Below are 18818 nucleotides of genomic sequence, written 5' to 3'. Positions count from 1 at the left end.
TTAAAAGAAGGACATTCTGGCACCTGTTGTGACAGGGATGAACCCTGGGGACACTACACCAAGTGAAACAAGCCAGTCACAAAAGGACAAATCACTCTAACTTCCACTTATGTGAGGCACCGTACAGGAATTAAATTCATAGAGACAAACTGAATGGAGGGTGCTAGGGACTAGGGTCAGGGGAATGGGGAATTAGTGTTTAATGGGGACAAGGTTTCAGTTTTGCAGGCTGAAATGAGTTCTGGTGATAGAAGGTGGTGATACCTCCAGATATCACCAAATGCCTGCGGAGGGGCAAAATCACCCGCCGTTGTGAGAAGCACTGGTCCAAAGGGCTGTTGAGGAAGAGAATTAAGTGAGTTGATAATGGTGAACCCATCATAGTTCCTGGTAAACAGTAGGAGTTGCAATAAATATGACTTCCCTATCGAATGTCATCTCAACAGTATAATTGGAAGGGGCCCACTTCCCATGCACGCCCCACATTACCCCCAATACACTCAACACATCACTGTACCCACCTGGCCAGTGGGCCCACTGTTAGAGATTTCCTTGGGGCAATGAGAACTCCAAAGGACAGGTCCAGGGAGGGAGCCACAGTGGGTGCCCCTGAGTACTCCATGGCAACGTGGAACATTGATCATTATAAGTATGGGAGGTACCAGCCTCAGGGGGCCAGTCTTAGACTTCCCCACACAGAGGAGCCTGCCAGAATGTTCTCTTTAACTAGATCATCGATAACAACTAGACACAGGTGAGTATCCCTAGCACTAGCAAATAGTGTTTGCTACTGAGGTGGCAGTGATGAGAGTGGTTTCATGGTGGAGGTGGTGGCCACGGGACAGGCGGTGATGTCACCATGGTGGCTGGGACGGGTGGGAGACATCATGGTGGGATGGTGGCCATGGGACGGGTGGGAGGAGTAGTAATGGTGATAGTCGAGACGATGGCAGTGATGGTGGTGCGGGAGGTGGCAGTGGAAGTGAGCGCCTGCCTCCCCAGAGAATAAGACTTTCAGCCCTCGGTGATCATCTCTGCTCCTTTCTTACCAGGAGGAGGACAGGCTGGGAAACCTGCACTGTGTGTCTGTCGATCTTCTGTGCATGTGCAGTGACCGATGTGGGTGTCCTGAGGTCCAGGGCTGCCAGTCAGGCTGGAGTCACAACCCTGGCACAGGACCGACTGCACTCTGCTGCCCATTCTACGGAACATGCTCCGTGGGGCCAGGACCGAGCAGGAGCCCTTGACCCGACGCTGCCGGTGCATCTTCCCCTGGTAGAAATGAGCTGATTGCTTAATCAGACAGAGTGTCTGCGGCCGAGACAGGGAGGACAGTTGGGAATTTCCCCTGATGCAGCAGCCCATATTTAATGAAAGTTACGGTGGGGAACAAAGGCCAGCACTACGGGAAATTAGAGCTGCCGTTCCCAGCGCCCCACTCCCTTGCAGTCCATGCAGGGAGGCCTCGCTGAGAAGTCTTCCTCTGCGACACCAAGAGCCTACAGCAAGGGCCATGGTACCCACAACTTCGGGTGCTCATAGTAAACGAAGAGCTGGGTGCTTGGAAAGAGCACAAAACTAGGAGTTAGGGAACCTGGGCCCCATCCAGTCTCCATGTGACCTTAGACAGGGTGTCTAACTTCATTGGACCTCTCATCTGTAAAATAAAGGGGAGACGTGGGGTGGGGGTAGAGTCACAGATGCGTTTGGATCTAACCTTCTATGCTGCTGTGAAATCAGGAAGCCCTGGCTGGAAGTCTGGCTGAGCATGTGAAAGAACACAAGGGTGATTCTGTCTCCTGATCCTTTGGGTTTGGAGTTCCGGGAGGCTGGCAGGCAGGGCCTGGCAGGATTTCACCAGCCCAAACTGAGCCCTCTTACTCCGGAGTGCAGGAGAGGAAAGTGATAGGAGGGTGAGCGCTGGCCAAGCGCAGTGGGACGGATGCCCAGGGGTTGGTCCTTCCTCCCAGAGGGTGGGAGTGGAGGCCCCTTCCCTGGGAGTTGGAGCTCTGGCAGTGGGCTGGGTGGAGACAATCAGCTGCACTCTCTCCCCAACCCTCCTTGGCCCCAGGGCCTTCTCACCCCTTGATAAGACTCGTGAAGTTTTTAGTACAGGTCCTGGGCAGGCAGTTCACAAAAGAGCCACTCCAAATGGTCAGTGAGCACATGATACAACATTTAGCTCTTCTAGTAGTCAGAGGAATGTAAATTAAATCAATAATTGTGCTCTGTTATGGCTTATGAGATTGGCCAAGACAAAAAAGTGACAAAATCCCATCACTGGCACAAGTTCAGCGGACAATCTTCAACCTGTGGGAATGTTATCGTGGGGAGATAATTAAGAATGTGTGCATCGATGCCCATAGCAGATTGCTTCTAGGAAGAAGTCACTCTGGAAGAGTGTTCTAGGATTGTGTAAGTAAATTATGACTCGTCTACGTAATACAGTGCCCGCAACCGTTACTTATGATGTTTGGTAATTATACTGGTCGAATGGAAAGAGGTTCCCAGTATGGTTATCCAACAGAGTGGCTGAGCAGATTCCTACCTGGACGATTTATGTACACGTACGCACAGAAAAAATCTAGAAAGGTATAAGCCAGTGTGTTAAACATGTATTTATGGGTCCTTTTATCTTGCTTCTTTTTGTTTATTTCTCTTCTCTCAGTGTATACACGGGCTTTGCGTAAGTGGAGTTGGGAAAACAAAAAAATATTTTTGATGACAAAAAGTGCTTCGGACAGCCTATCGCTGATCTGGATTAGGCAGTTCCCAGGAGGCCGGATCAGGGGAAGGGCCCCAAGAGATCCTCTGGCCGCAGGCCTGTTTGTTGGCAAGGGGCAAGAGATTAATCTCAATCTATCATCCGCTGTGTCACCATCTATTTTGGGAGAGTGGCAGCTCTTCACCCTCTCCAGCTCCGGTGTCAGCTGCTGGGAGAAGTCATCAGTCAAGGGGACAGAGCGGCAGCGGGCGGGGCGCTGGCCACCCTGCACGAGGAAGGAGGCATGTCCCTTTGGAGTGCGCCCCGTGGAGAAGGAAGAAATGTTTCTAAAGGGAAGGAGTGGTGGGGTCCTTCTGGCCTCGGCCGGAATGAGCTGGACCCCAGTTTGTTTCGGCGGATGGTGGATGTGGATGGGAGGGAACCCCCTAGCAAGACAGAGGTAGGAGCTCAACCTCCCATCAGCGGGGCCCTTCCGCTGTGTCGTCTCCCCAGGAGGGGGTGGGAGCTGCACCGAAACATCTCCACCCCCTCAGGACCCGGCGGCCACGGAGCACATGCTTTTGTAGGACAGCTGCGGAGAGCCAGCTGATTTACAGCCGGGGAAACAGAGGCTGAAAGCATGGGCGTTTAGCTCACCCTTGAACTCCGTTTTCGTGCAGTCCACTTGTGGGGCCTCTTGACTGTAAGCAGCAGAAGCCAACCTCTGGCTGACATAAGCGAGGAAGGGACTCACTGCAGGGATGTCGGGGAGTTCACACAATGGAAGGGAAGCCCAGGAAGCAAGCTCAGAAAAGAGTGCATTTTAAGAAGCCCCAGGGGGGTGAGAGGTGATTGCCCAGAATGAAACCTGGGAGCAGCCTCCAAATAAGGAGACACAGAGGAGGAGAAGCCAAAGGGCAGGAGAGGACTGTCCCCCATATAAGACACCTGGAGTGTGTTGCATTGTGTCCCCCCAAAGATATGTCCAAGTCCTAAAGCCTGGAACCTGCGAATGGGACCTTATTTGATGAAAGAGTCTTGGCCAATGTAGTTAAGGATCTCAAGATGAGATCATTCTGGATTTAGGATGGGCCCTAAAATCCAATGACAGGTGTTTCTTTTTTTATTTTTGTAAGGTTTATTCATTTTTTTTGAGAGCGAGTGAGAGAGAGAGAACATGTGTGCGGGAGCAGGGGAGGGGCAGAGAGAGAGGGAGACACAGAATCCAAAGCAGGGTCCAGGCTCCGAGCCGTCAGCACAGAGCCCGACGCGGGGCTCGAACTCATGAACTATGATTGTGACCTGAGCCGAAGTCAGATGCTTAACCGACTGAGCCAGGCACCCCCTGCCAGGTGTGTTTTTATGAGAGGGAGGTTTGACAGACAGAGGCAGAAGGTGGAGCAATGCCATCGTAAAGCAGGGAAGTTCTGGAGCCAGCAGAACCAGAGAAGGCCAGGACCTCTTCTCCCCTTGTGCCTTCAGAGGGAGCCTGGCCTTGTGGCTTCATTCATTTACAGACTCTGGCCTCCAGAGCTGTGAGGGAGTAAACTTGTTTGAAGACACCCAGTCTGGGGGCACCTGCACGGCTCAGTCAGTTAAGTGTTCAACTCTTGGTTTCAGCTCAGGTCATGATCTCCCGGTTCATGAGTTCAAGCCCCACAGCGGGCTCTGTGCTGACAGCTCAGAGCCTGCTTGGGATTCTGTCTCTCTGTCCCTCCTCTCCATGCTTTCTTTCTCAGAATGAATGGGTAAACTTAAAAAAAAAAAAAAAGCCACCCAGTTTGTGGTAAGTCGTCAGGGCAGCCCTAGGAGACAAATACAGCACCCAGATCCTTGAGCATGACCTTGTATGTTCTTTCCACTGAGAACCCTGGGCTGGGGCCACCTCTGGAGGTGGCATGGATTCCAAATTGGGTTTGCACTTTTACCGAGCAGCCTTGGCGTAATTATATGACCCACTGGGGCTTAGTATCCTCTGCAAGAACTTTGTGGGAGCGTTTTGAAGGCAACGGGGGGAGGGTCACAGCTGACCGCACAGACCCTGGAGTCAGACTGCCTGATGCCAAATCCTGGCTCTACTGTTTCTTAGCTGCATGACCTTAAGCAGGTAACACAACTGTTCTGTCTCCTTACCTGCGAACCAGTCATCACAGTGCTGCCCCAGAGTTTGTTTTGTGGATTAAAGCAGCGTAGACAGTGCAGAGTGCTTAGAAGAGCACCAGGCATTGGGGTTCCTCCAGGGGGTTAGCTGATCTGCCCCCACTATTTGTGGGGGCTCTTTGTTCCCACGCCATCCGTGCCTGAAGAGTGCTGAGAATTTCCAGCCTTCGAGAAGGAGAAGCATGGGAGAAACACAGCTTCTCTTTCATCGTAGGGAACCGAGAATTATCTGCTGCTGAATTTGGGGAGAAGGACTTTTGTCCTGCAGGGGAAGGGTCTGTGCTTGTCCAGCACAATCGGACATCAGGTGGGACGGTCTGTCACAGGAGATGGTTTAGGAAACTCTTCGTGGCTGTACGGCTACGCCACATTCTCCAATCCTATCTCTATTGATATATTCATTCAAAAATATGTTTTGAGAGTTCTAGTTACTGGGAATCCAGGAGGGAACAAAACCAAAAGCCTGACTTCACAGAGATGACATTGGAGTGGGGAGGGGCAGGGAAGCAGAAAATAAACAAGTATATACATACGTCATAGGTCACGTGGTGCTGAGTGCTATAGAGAAAACTAAAGCCACGTTGGGGGGCGGCTGGAGAATGATCATGGTGGGGGTGGAGTAGGGGGAGCGTCTCTGATAAAGCGCCATCTGAGCAGAGGCCCAAAGAAAGTGAAGGAGTGGGCCAGACGCAGGGAGCAGGTGCAAAGGCCCTGAGGTCACCTGTGCTTGGGGTGTTTGAGGGATGGCAGGCAAGGTGCACTGAGAAGTTTGGGGGCGTGGCAGTAAGGATCATGGCTTTCACTTTGAGACAGATGAAGAGGCTTGGGAGGGAAATGTGTCGAGCAGAAGAATGATGGGATGAGTGCTTTTCTGCAAAAGACACTTCGGGGTTGCTGAAGGGAGGATTGGAGCAGCCTGTAGAGCAAAAACATCAGGGCAGCTCCGAGGCCCCTGCAGTAACGAGACCGATCGTCTAGTCTCCTTCCTCGGGATCCCACGTCATCCACACAGTTCTAGACTCAGGGCGGGAAGGGTGTTATCCGCTGAGCCCATCAGCTGTCACGGGTGTTCTTGCAGAGGTCGTATCTGTTACACGGCTAACTACCTGTAATGAGTAGGAAGAGTTCACATCTGGGATGCATGTCATTGAAGAAGCTGGAGGAGTCATAAAAATTGGTAGCTCCCAACAGTTTTGCCACTAAGAACCTGATGGGTTAATGTTTCCAGAGCCCAGCTTTGAGAGATTTTGTCCACCAAACAAACCCCATATTTGACGGATAGCTCTGTGGCCTTGCCACAAACAAGTGAGTGGCTGCTGATTGGCTTTCTTGAGAGACCGGTCCTCCCTTACCGACCCGCAGCCCACCTTTCGGGACCCTGGCCAGGCATCACACGCTAGGATCCTTCCCACCTAGACATTTCTGACCTGTTCTGGATTTTCTTGGTTTTTGTGACATTCGTATATTGTGTGCCAGCTCGTAGCTGGGAGCTGTGGGTGCAGACATGGTAAGCACAGCCCCCCTACCCCGTGGAGGAGACATGGGGGCGGGCAGGGAGGAGAGGGGAAGGGGGAACACAGGTAGCATTCACGGCAGGCTTCCCACAGGAGGCGTTTCCTGCACTGAGTTTTGAACAGGAACTGGCAAACCTCCTCTGAAAGGGCCAGATGGTAAATATTTTAGGCCTCGCGAGACATACAGTCTCTTGTAAGTCCTCAGATTTGCCATTGTAGTGCAAAGCCGCCCTGGATGATGTGTAAACCTGTGGGCCTGGCTGTGCTCCAATACGACTTTACTCACAAACACATATGGGAGGGGCGGAAGAAGTGGGGTGTGGCCCTGGGCTGTGGTTTGCGGACCTCTGCTCTCGAAGAATAAGGAAGCGATCGCCCAGCACTTGTCCAGGAGAAATGGAGCGTGTGGAATATGGCCCTGGAGCGTGGTAGATGGTGCTTCCCAAAGGCGGCCCTGGAACCGTGGTCACATGTCCAGGCACGCACAGACCCTTCGCAAAATGAGAACAACGAGGGCGTTGCGGTGAGTTGTTCTTAAGGCTCAACGTATTTACTGCTGTTTCCTTTTATCCCACCCTTCCTAACTTCAATGGTGTACAAAGGTTTCTCTTATAAAATGTTGATGTCGGGGCGCCTGGGTGGCTCAGTCGGTTAAGCGTCTGACTTCAGCTCAGGTCATGATCTCGCGGTCCATGAGTTCAAGCCCTGCATCGGGCTCTGCGCTGACAGCTCGGAGCCTGGAGCCTGCTTCGGATTCTGTGTCTTCCTCTCTCTGCCCCTCCCCTGCCCATACTCTCTCTCTCTGTCAAAAATAAATAAACGTAAAAAATAAAATAAGATATGACAACGACGATGTTGTTGATGATGATAGTGTGTTTTTCATGTCCTCACAGGGCAGAATTATAAGCTGCCGTCCTATGTCAGTCTCTCCGTTTCTTATTATTTTTTCTTTTTACCAGCATATAAAATCCAAAAGTCTGAGGACCACAGCTCTGGACCATAGGCTCTCAAGAGATCTTTGTCACGGGCACACGGTCTTTGCCTCAACCTCTGGTCATGCCTTTCATTCCAGGGCCGCCTCTGGGACATGGGACATGGGAAAGAAGCCCACTACCCCGGGGGCACTCAGATGCTTGCACGGGGACCAGCCGGGTGACACGAATGAGTGAAGAGGCTCACGGCATGTGTCCTGTCTCATTATGGCAGCCTGACAGTTGTGTCCATATAACTATGCCGCTTGGTCTCCTGATTTAAATTGTGGTGTTTTGTTTTTTTTTTTAGATTCTTTTTTTTCTTTTAACATTTTTCTTTTTAACGTTTATTTATTTTTGAGACAGAGAGAGACAGAGCATGAACGGGGGAGGGGCAGAGAGAGAGGGAGCCACGGAATCTGAAGCAGGCTCCAGGCTCTGAGCCATCAGCCCAGAGCCCGACGTGGGGCTCGAACTCACGGACCGCGAGATCGTGACCTGAGCTAAAGTCGGACGCTTAACCGACTGAGCCACCCAGGTGCCCCTTTTTTTTAGATTCTTAAAAGACCACCACCATCGCATTGACAAGAAAAAAAAATGCAGCCTGAGTGGGGCTCATGGTTGCCATTAAAAAAATTTTTTTATAATGTTTATTTTTTGAGAGAGAGAGACAGAGCGTGAGCAGGAGAGGGGCAGAGAGAGAGAGGGAGACACAGAATCCGAAGCAGTTTCCAGACTCTGGCTGTCAGCACAGAGCCCGATGTGGGGCTCGAACTCTCGAACCGCAAGATCATGACCTGAACCGTCAGTCAGACGGTTAACTGACTGAGCCACCCAGGCGCCCTTCATAGGCTGCCATTTTTAATCTCTTAATCCAAATTCTCAATTCCTGGCAATGAGTCTGCGGTGACTGCACACACAGCCCGACATCCGCCAGGAGACAGTCCTTTGGGAAGATACCATATCTCGGGGGCTCCATCCTAGTCCTGAGGTGCATCTAACACCCACCCACACTTTCAGATTCCACCCGCGCCTCTTATGTGCAAGGCCTTTCGCATTCCGCTCTAATAATCCCTCAAACTCAAAGGTATTCACTCGTTCCATAAATATTGATGAGAACACACGAGACCTTCCAGACACCCTGTGTCTTCATTCTTCAATTTGTGAAGCCCTGCAGATTCTCCAACTGTATATTATCTTCCTTTCCGGTGGCTTCGTGTTTTTTAGTTCTGGTTCCTTTGTTGGATTATTAATGTCCTGGGGCCCGGGAACTCACTTTCTTCAGGACTACAGACAACGTAGGCAGACGGAAAAAACACGGGCTTCGGAATAAGACCGAGTGTAGCTCGAATTCTGGCTCCATCACTTAATAGAAGCATTGCCAACGATTTCTGAGCCCCGTTTCCTCAGCTATGCCCTGGGCATATTCCCGCTCACCTCCCAGAGGGAAGTCAGCGATGAATGACGTGTGTTAAGGGGTATGCTCTGTATGACACAGTAGGTGCCCAACACATGATACCCCCACACGGGCACACATGTCCTTCCGATTGAGGGCATGGGTGAGAGCTCAGGAAGGTGTAGGTGAATTATACTGAATGGGAGGTTATGCCTATTTTCTCTTTTCAGCAATCGGCCCAGTGGGTCTCCCCTGGGCTCTCCCAGCCCTACCCTCCAGTGTTGACTCCCTTGGGACTAGCCCTTTGCGCTATGGCTGCTAATCCCTGATGAAATATCACATAGAGTCTCTTTAGGAGACCATGGCCTTCATTTAAAAAGAAGGAGCAACCCAATAAGTACCTGAAAGGATGCTCAATGTCACTAGTCGTTAGAGGAATGCAGAACAAAATCACACCCACAAAAAATGAGATAAGACTTTACACCCGCTAGGATGGCCATTATTATTATTTTAATGTCACATAACAAGCGTGGGCAAGGACGTGGAGAAATGGGAACCTTCGTGCACCGCTGGTGGGAATGTAACATAGTGCCACCATTGTGGAACGCAGCATGGCGGTTCCCCGAAGAGTTAAACGTAGAATCACCATATGATCGAGCCATTCTACTTCTGAGTATATATCCCAAGGAACAGAGCAGAGACTTCCAACAGCTTTTTATATGCCGATGTTCACAGCAGAAGTATTTACAGTAGCCACAAGGTGGAAACAACCCAGTGTCCGTCAACAGATGGATGGACAAACAAATGTGGTGTATCCTTGCAATGGAAGACCGTTCTGCTTAAAAAATAAGGAAATTCTGATACGTGCTACCACATGGAGGGACCTTAAAAACCTTATGTTTGGTGAAAGAAGCCAGTCACACAAGGACAAATATCGTATGATTTCGTGTATATGAGTAGGCAAGTTCATAGAGACAGAGAGTAGGATGAGGGAGACAGGGGGAAGGGGAGAGTTATTGTTTCTTGGACACGGAGTTTGGGAGATGAGAAAGTTCTGGAAACAGAGAGTAGTGATGATTGTACAACATTGTGGGTATACGTAATGGCACTGAATTGTGTACTTATAAACAAAACGGTAAGCTTTGTGTCGTGTCGAGTTGGCCACAATGAAAAGCGCAAAGGGGAAGAAGGAGGAGGAGAGAGGGAGGAGGAGGAGGAGGAGAAGGTTGGAGCGAAGATGAAGGAGGAGAAGCCGCCATCCCCTCTGTAGACGGAGAATGATTCTGGGCGTGCAGATCGTCCGTTCTCACTGCTAAACCCCGAGCTGTTTCCGCCTCTCGGCAGCTATTCCAAGCAAGTAGAGGACAGAAGACAATTTCGTTTTAATTTCCACCTCAGACTAATATGATGAGAAAAATGTCTTCTCTCTTGTTGCTGAGGAAAAGCACAGAGAGCACTGTGATGGGCCTAGATATTTGGGCAGACATTACTGGGTGTGCCCAGGAGCGTGTTTTTGGATGAAATGAACATTTGCACCAGGAAAGTGGGTACAGCAGAGGGTCCTCCCCAAGGTGGGTGGGCCTCATCTAATCAGTTGATTAGAACAAAACCACTGGCCCTCCCCTCCTGTGAATAAGGGGGAGCTCCTCCTGCCTGATGGCCTCAAGCTGGGGCTTGAGTTCTTTCTTTCTTGCCTTCTGACTTGAACGGAAACATCGTCTCTTCCTGAATGTTGAGCCAGTATTCAGACTGGAACTACACCCTCGGTTCTCCTGGGTCTCCAGCTTCCTGGCTGTGGATTTGGGAATTTGTCACCTTCCGTAATCATGGGGCCCAATTCCTTATAATAAATCCCTTTACACACACACACACACACACACACACACCCTATTAACTGTGTCTCTGGAGAACCCTGACTAATGCAAGCACCCTCCTCAGATATCTGGAGTCAGGTGTGGGCACAACTTGAAACCTTGAAAATCTGAACAAAACTAACACTTTTTGTCAAGCACAAATGGTGGCCAGGCGCCATGTTAAGAGCTTTTCAGATATCCCTTTATTTCATGCTCATGACCATGAGCCGGGGGTCTATTCTGAGACTCACTAGAGGCTGTCCCTCCACGTCTGCATTTCAGAACCCATCTCCTGACGAGGGAGACTACTCCAGTTTGTCTAGGTCAGGGCGTGGGAACAGGAGGGTTGCTGGAGAGTTCTAGAGAGTCTCTTTAAGAGACAACCTGCCCAAAGGGAACTTGTTCTGAGTTGCTGGGTGGGACTGTGCAGCCCTGGGAGAGTGGGTGTGGCAGGGTAGTGGTCAGAGTGTGGACTTGAGCCAGACTGGCTGGGGTCACTCTCAGCTCTGTCGTTCCCTGGCTGTGTGGTCTTGGGCAAGTCACTTGATGTCTCTGTGCCTCAGTTTCATCATCTGTAAAATGAGGATAATTACAGTAGGTCGCTCATTGGGTTGGCATGAGGATTAACTAAGCTGACAGGTGTAAAACCCCAGTTGCAGCACCTAGCATACACAAAGTGCTATATCTGTGCTGGCTTTTATCTGCTCTTCTTAACTCGGACAGCTGAAGAGATGCGGGTCAGGAAAGGAGGGAGAACGTTCCAAATCAAGTAGGGACATCCCAGCGACTCCTTCCCTTCCCTCACGTGCCCATGCCCACCCGCCTTTCCACTCACCCTGTCCTGGTGACCCTTCTGTTAGACCTAAAGTCCTTGAGGCCTGAACTGTGTCTTTCTCTTCTTCCTTCTTTCCCTCCCACCTTCTCTCCTTTCCTTCCTTCCTCTTTTCCTTTCTTTCTTTCTTCTTCTTCTTCTTCTTCTTCTTCTTCTTCTTCTTCTTCTTCTTTTTGGTGTGTGCTTCACAGCCTCTAGCATAAAGCTTCGCTTGTTTTGTCTCATGCCCTAATCAAAGAAAGCCATTTAATAACTAAGCTCAGCAATGAATAATAGCCCTGCCTTAGAAGGTAACTTACTTTTCCAGGCACTTCCACCTGAAGTTCTCAACCAAAGGGACTTTAGTCCCCCCACCCAGGGGACATGTGGCACCGTTGGCAGACATTTGTGATTGTCATACTGGGTGGGGTGCTACCAGCATCTAGTGGGTAGAGGGCAGAAATGCTCATAAACGTCCTGTACCATGTGGGATAGCTCTCCTACAACAAGTGTATATATATATATATTTTTTTTTAATTTTTTAATGTTTATTTTTGAGAGAAAGAGACAGAGACAGAGACAGAGCGTGAGCAGGGGAGGGGCAGAGAGAGAGGGAGACGTAGAATCTGAAACAGGGCTCCAGGCTCTGAGCTGTCAGCATGGAGCCCATTGCGGGGCTCGAACTCACAAACCACAAGATCGTGACCTAGGCCGAAGTCCGACGCTTAACCGACGGAGCCACCCAGGTGTCCCCCAACAACAATGATCTGATGCAACATATCAATAGTGTCAAGGGTGAGAAGCTCTGGTCTAGAGTAAGATCCTGCAGGGGAGAAGACGGGACGGGACCCCCAAAATCAGATTACCTTGACTGCTGAGTTCTGCAGCCTGCCTAGAACGCGTCTCCAGAATGCTCTCTCTGGCAGCAATGCCCTGCCCCCTCTCCTGGGCCTTGTCTGCCCAGCTAACGCTCTTTGTCTGACTTTTTTTATTCCTCTGCCTTTCCTGAGCTACGAAAATCCATGAAGACAGTGTATCTTATCGTGCTAGCTCCATCAGTTGTGGTTCCAGAGTCCCTCACCCCTGGTGGGTTTGCATGTGACGTTTGGCAAACAAGCCTGTTTCTTCCAGCCGCAGAGAAATGTGAGATGACATTTTCTAAAAGGGTCACTTTGTAAAAATGCCAAGCTTAATCTCAAGGCACAAAAAACATCGTAGAAATCAGAATTGACTCAAGGAGTCTTGGCAGGCCAAGGTTGGGCTTAAACAGCAGGTGCTGTGGGCTGGTGTTGTTCTGTTGTGGTTGTTTTCCAGTGAATATGGCTTATTGAAGACAGGGACTGCTGGAAAGTTTCTCTAGATAACAGTGACCCGTTGTGGGTTTGAAGATTACAAATACGGTAAAAACCTCGATTTGCGAGCAGAATTTGTTCTGGAAACACGCTTGTAATCCAAAGCACTTGTATATCAAAACGAATTTCAAGAACCATTGGTTCAGTTGTGATCATGTGACATGATGATCATGTCCCATACGACTTGTATTGCAAGACATCGCTCGTTTATGAGGTTAAAATTTACTAGAAATGTTTGCTCGTCTTGCGGAACACTCGAACAAGTTACTCGCAATCCAGGGTCTTACTGTATTATCTTAGAGTTAGAAACTGTCTGTGTTTCATGGAGTCCATTCGCGTCTACCTTGTTTATGTTCATAACATCTTTGGCTCAGGGGAAGGGGTGTTTAGAAGAGGCAGGTCAGTGGATTTTTCCCACTTTTCCATTGAAGAAAACTGTCTACAAGGGAACCCCAATATAACTCTGTCTTCAAGTTCTCCTATTCTGTTCAATTGCATTTAAAATGCTCATAAGAAGTAAACAAAACTTTGGCTTCTGCCAAAGCATAAGAGACTCTTAAAAACTGAGAACAAACTGAGGGTTGATGGGGGGTGGGTGATGGGTATTGAGGAGGGCACCTTTTGGGATGAGCACTGGGTGTTGTATGGAAACCAATTTGACAATAAATTTCATATGTTAAAAAAAAAACAACTTTGGCTTCTTTCAGAAAAAGAAAGTCAAAAACTAGTCAAGCATACCTGGAGAAAGACACAGAGTTTTGTCCAGCTAATCCCTTGGGGATATAAGGTCGGCATTGAATCAGGGAGAGGAGGTGCTGTAAGGCTGGTTGCCAGGCAACGGCTCCCATGGGGAGGAGAGCATCAGCCCCAGTGGGTTGGCTGTACATTACAGAAAAGGTGGGCCAAGACCCAAGGAGGGAGGAAGCCTCTGTTTCTGAGCTGGGGAAGGAAAGATATGCAAATAAAGACCCAAAGGGTGGTCACTGGGTTGCCGTGCAATTAGCAAGCTGCTGTTTGCAGTACAGAAGCCAGTTAATTAGTGAGATGTGAAAAGATCATTCTGACTTTCAGACAATTCGGGAGATGGGTTGAGGGCCAGCTTTCTGAAACCTGGAGGCACTGAAAAAGAGAGGAGTTGAAGGTTTTCCTGAAAGTTGAAAGGAAGCCAAAGGTAAGTGTCCTGCAGTGTCCTCACCGCAATGGTGTCCTCACATTTCCGGGAAGGTGTGTTGCTAAAAGCAAGCTGTGAAAACTCTTGATGCTTCAGTTTTTTTCATCCATAGAACAGACATAATGGTACCACCTACCTCATGAACTTGTTGCAAGAATTAAAAGTCAGTATGTACGTAGCAGTTAGAAGAGTGTTTGCACATAGTAAGTGCAGTATGAGTCCTAGTTTCTACTGCTTTATTTTTCTCCCCTCTTCCAGATCAGAAACAGATGATCTGATCTCTTTATGGATTTTAATATTAAGCACTTTCTTGTACCTGAAGTTTGTGAAATCATGGTAGTAACTCGACTTTGTATATAGTTCATATTGTGTATCAGTCAGATTGTGTAGATTACCCTTGGTAACAAACAGTCTTTGCTGGCTGACTACTCACACGAGTCTTTATCTTTTGTTCATGCCCAGTGAGAGTTTGTAGTAGTTTTCTAGGGCTGCCACAAGAGAATACCCCAGACTGGGTGACTTAAATAAGAGAAATGTATTTTCTCACAGTTCTGGAGTCTGGAAGTCCCAGATCAAGGTGCTGGCATGGTCAGTTTCTGGTGAAGCCTCTCTTCCTGACATGTAGATGGCCACCTTTTTGCAGAGTTCTCACATGGCCTTACCTCCGTGCACATGCAGAGAGAGAGAGAGAGTGAGATCTGTGAGAGAGCGAGATCTCTTCCTCTACTTTTTTTTTTTTAATTTGCAAAAATTATTTATTTTAGAGAGAGAGCACACATGCACAAGCATGGGAGTGGGGGCAGAGGGAGAAAGAGAGAATCTTAAGCAGGCTCCACACTCAGTGCAGAGCCTGATGTGGGGCTTGATTCCACAACCTGGAGATCATGACCTGAGCCGAAATCAAGAGTTGAACATTCAACTGACTGAGCCACCCAGGTGACCCATGTCTCTTCCTCTTCTCTTTTTTTTTTTTTTTAATTTTTAATGTTTATTTATTTTTGAGAGAGAGAAACAGAGCACAAGCAATGGAGGGGCAGAGAGAGAGAGGGAGACGCAGAATCTGAAGCATAGAGACCAATGTGGAGCTTGAACTCATGTACTGTGAGATCATGACCTGAGCTGAAGTCGGACACTTAACTGACTGAGCCACCCACGTGCCCCCTGTCTCTTCCTCTTCTTATGAGGACACCAGTCCTATGAGATTAGGGCCACGCCCTTCTGATCTCATTTAACCTGAATTATCTCTCATTATTATCTCTAATTACAGACACATTGAGGGTTAGGTCTTCAACATATAAATTTCAGGGGGATACAATTCGGTCCAGGTTGGTGGTACAGGTGGGGCCTCTGTTCATCATACTCATTTGGAGACCCTGGTGAGCTGGGGGCTTCATCTTCAGCCGTGCTCACCTCTCCCACCTCAGCTCATACTAAATGCCCCTTTGCTCACTCTTCTGTCCCTGGCTACGTGGTGTTCCCCAAACACGAAACTCTTTGCCAACTTCCTGTCTCCTCTGCCTAGACTGGTCTTTCATGACTGGTTCCATCTCATTCTTTAGATCTTCACTAAAATAGTACCCTGTGAACACCCATCTAAAGACGGTCCTCTGTCCCAGACACTCATCCTTTCATGCTAGTGTGTCATCTTAACATTTATATGTTTCTTGATCTACTCACTAACTGTCTAAACCTAAGCTGCATTAGGTTTTGTTCACTGCTGTATCCCCAGGGCCAAGTATATAGTAGATACTCAATAAACATTTGTTGAATGCATGAATGAGTGTCTGCTAGAATTGATACTCTTTGAGTGTAGGGGCCTTTTTTTTTGGGGGGGGGGCCTTGTTTATCACCAATCCCTTGGCACAGGATAAAATGCTCAATAAATGTGGGTTGAATGAATAAACGAGTATCTGGAGACCCATCCTTATGGTGCTCAGATTATCATGCCTTGGGCAAGTTTTCCTTTGGGCTTACTGAATCAACAGAGGGTGTAGAATTCACCCACCTGCAATCCTCATAGCTGTCTCCCTCTCTTCCCCTGATGGCATGATGAGGATTCTTATTGTATGTGAAGTGCTTAGAACAGCGTCTGGCCCATGGTAAGTTCTAGTTAGCATTTATGGTTATTGTGTTTTTTTAATTAATTTATTTGAGAGAGAGAGAGAAGGCATGTGAGTGAGGGAGATGGGCAGAGGGAGAGAGAGAGAGAATCTTAAGCAGGCTCCATGCTCAGCACAGAGCCTGACGTGGGGCTTGATCCCTGGGATCATGACCTAAGCTGAAATCCAAAGTTGGACGCTTAACCGACTGAGCCACCCAGGCGCCCCATTCATGGTTATTGTTTTAAAGCACTTTCTCACACGTACTCAGATGCCTTGTTTTTCTGGACTGGAGGGTATGAAACTCCTTTTTAAATGAGCCAAACACTCTTCCAGTGAAATCTTAAGGGGACCCTCAATATATAACACAGAGGTTAACAAGGGCTCCTCTGGGCACAGCTGGAGTGGATGTCCCAGAAGCTCTCAAACTCCCCGGGGGAACTCACATCTTAAAGCACTCTTCAGGTGGTTGTGAAAAACACGGAGGCTTCGCAGAAGCTTCAGTACCTGCTGTTTGAAGGCCTCCTTCACATATAGCCTATTTTCCCCACTCCTGTCGCAGGAAAACCCTTCTAGGGTAGTGCTGTGCTAACCCTGTTTATGCCCTGAAGACAATGACGGAGAAGATTGGGGCAGTGACGTTGCCCACTGGAGCATATTGTATGGATGGGCACTGTCACCCCCCTTCCCCTCCCCCTGCACTGGCCCCTCCTCCACCCGCCACCCCCAAGGCCACATAGTACCCAGGTCTGGATGAAGGTCTACAGAGGCCCTGACCTTCAATCTCCCCTTCTGTCACCATCTGAGTGGTTCAAAACCTAGAGTTCCACACCTTAAGAGCAGGGCAAGGGAGACCAAGGCGTTCGGATTTTCTCATGGTGGTTACTCTGGGACTTTAAAAAACAAACAAAAAAAAAGCTTATACAATCAATCCCCTCCCCTCTTCCGTTCTGGGGGAACACTCCTGCTCTGCACTCGGTAAGCACTCGCCTTGCCAACTTCTAGGCAACCCTGCAGACCTCTCTCTCACCCCTCCCCCTGCCTCTTTCACAGGCCTTGAGGAAATCCAGTGCTCTCTGCCCCTGGGGAACAGGAGGATATTCCTGCATGAGCTGTCCGAGGCCAGCTTCAGCGAGTGTAGGTTCAGCCTGTCGCTCACGGACCTGTTCATCATCATCTTCTCGGGCGTGGCAGTGTCCATCGCTGCCATCATCTCCAGCTTCTTCCTGGCCACCGTGGTGCAGTGCTTCCAGAGATGTGCCCCCAACAAGGACACCGAAGACGAGGAGGACGAGGATGAGGACGACTGAGCCGCCCCCTCCCTTCCTGGATTGCCAGAGCCCAGGCGGGGCTCCCCTCCGAGCCTAGCGGGAAGAGGGGAAGCTGGAAGTGGGAAGCAGTCAACCCACGGTGCCCAGAGCAGCACCTGCCCCCGGCCGTGCACCTGGCCGTGCACCTGGCCACACACCCCGGGTGCCCGCTGGGACCTCCCATCTCAGAGTTTAAGACCTTAGGGGTGGACGAGCCCAGGAAGGATTCTGGAGGGACCTGCCTCTTGGCTTGAGGTTCGAGAATGGGGTAGAGAGAGGCTTCCCCGCTGACCCTGAACCCCAAGCCGGGGAGAGCAGACGCTTGCAGCTCTGACCACCGAGCTGGCTTGTGCATCTGTTCTCTGGCCTCTCTTGGGACACTGAGCAGCAGCCTCTTCGTCCCGGGATGCAGCCGCTCAGACAGGGACTCACGTCCAGGGCCCTGTCCCTGGAGTGGACTTCTGCCGTACAGGGCTTCGGCAGCCTCTAGAGGTCCACAGGACGGATCCCCATTTGGCTAAAGTGGCACCGAGGGAAAAGCTAAGATCTGGCCAAAGGGCGTTTGTTGCTGTAATTTGGTGAGCAGGTGAGGAAGACTTTTCCTGACAGAGCTCACACCCTGTCCTCAGCCCGAGAGGAAGCAACTTGTAGAGGAAGGAGGGTCCGTCTTGTATACAGTCTCCATGGCCTCTGTGCCCCATCACTCCTTCCCCTGAAACACAGCCACTTGTCTCCCTTCCCTGGCCCCTTCCCCAGCCCCCCCACCACTGGAATCCCTCCTCAGCCAGCTAATGCCTGGCTGGTCTCTGTGCTGGCACGGGTCCAGACTTGTCACCTCCAGAACTTGTGGTAAACTTTCCCCCGAGGCCAGGATTCCAAAAAGCAGGTTGTGCTGGACCAAGAAAATGCTAAAAAAACAAAACAAACAAACAAACAAACAAAAAAAAAAAAAACACCAGAGATTTGGCCTCTGAGAAACCTCCATCAGTGGCCTTAGGGTGTGTGTTACATTTCCTTGGAGCATAGTTTGTGACAGGCCGTGTTTTCCTGGATGTGGAAGACGGTGCTTGGTTCAGAGATAATATGAAGCCACATCATGTGCCTGGCGGGTTAATGTAGGGCGACGGTGTCAGCAGCATTGGACTCTGCTGGGGACTGAGACTTTGAGGGAGCCTGAGAGAAGCCCTGGGTGTTTCTGGGAACCACCTCTCCACTGTTTCTCCTAATATATTCCTTATGTGCTCTTCCTCCATTGCTCCCTCCCATCTCTGCCTCCACAAAGACCCACTGTCACTTGCTAAGGGCCAGGCACTGGTCTGGGCAGCGTGGGTGTGTGCTAAGAAGACAGGGCCCCTGCTCGCTTGGCCTCTTTGTTTTTAAGTTTATTTATTTATTTTGAGAGAGAGATGAGGAGGGGCAGAGAGAGAGGGAGAGAGAGAATCCCAAGTAGGCTCTGTGCTCTCAGGGCAGAGCCCGA

At 49.7% G+C, this 18818-nt stretch overlaps 1 protein-coding gene across 1 annotated transcript in view; it reads left to right on the top strand.

The window, feature by feature from the left end:
* LRRC38 (leucine rich repeat containing 38) overlaps positions 1–18588 on the top strand; it is a 35091-nt gene extending 16503 nt beyond the window's left edge. Inside the window, exon 2 of the mRNA XM_027060368.2 lies at positions 17085–18588. Within this exon, the coding sequence (XP_026916169.1) occupies positions 17085–17341 (257 nt within the window). The 3' untranslated portion in view covers positions 17342–18588. The remainder of the gene's footprint in view (positions 1–17084) is intronic.
* The last annotated feature ends 230 nt before the right edge of the window (positions 18589–18818 follow it).

The sequence above is a fragment of the Acinonyx jubatus genome, chromosome C1, assembly GCF_027475565.1.
Source record: "Acinonyx jubatus isolate Ajub_Pintada_27869175 chromosome C1, VMU_Ajub_asm_v1.0, whole genome shotgun sequence".
NCBI classification, from domain to species: Eukaryota; Metazoa; Chordata; class Mammalia; order Carnivora; family Felidae; genus Acinonyx; species Acinonyx jubatus.
This window is presented reverse-complemented; position numbering and strand designations above follow the sequence as displayed.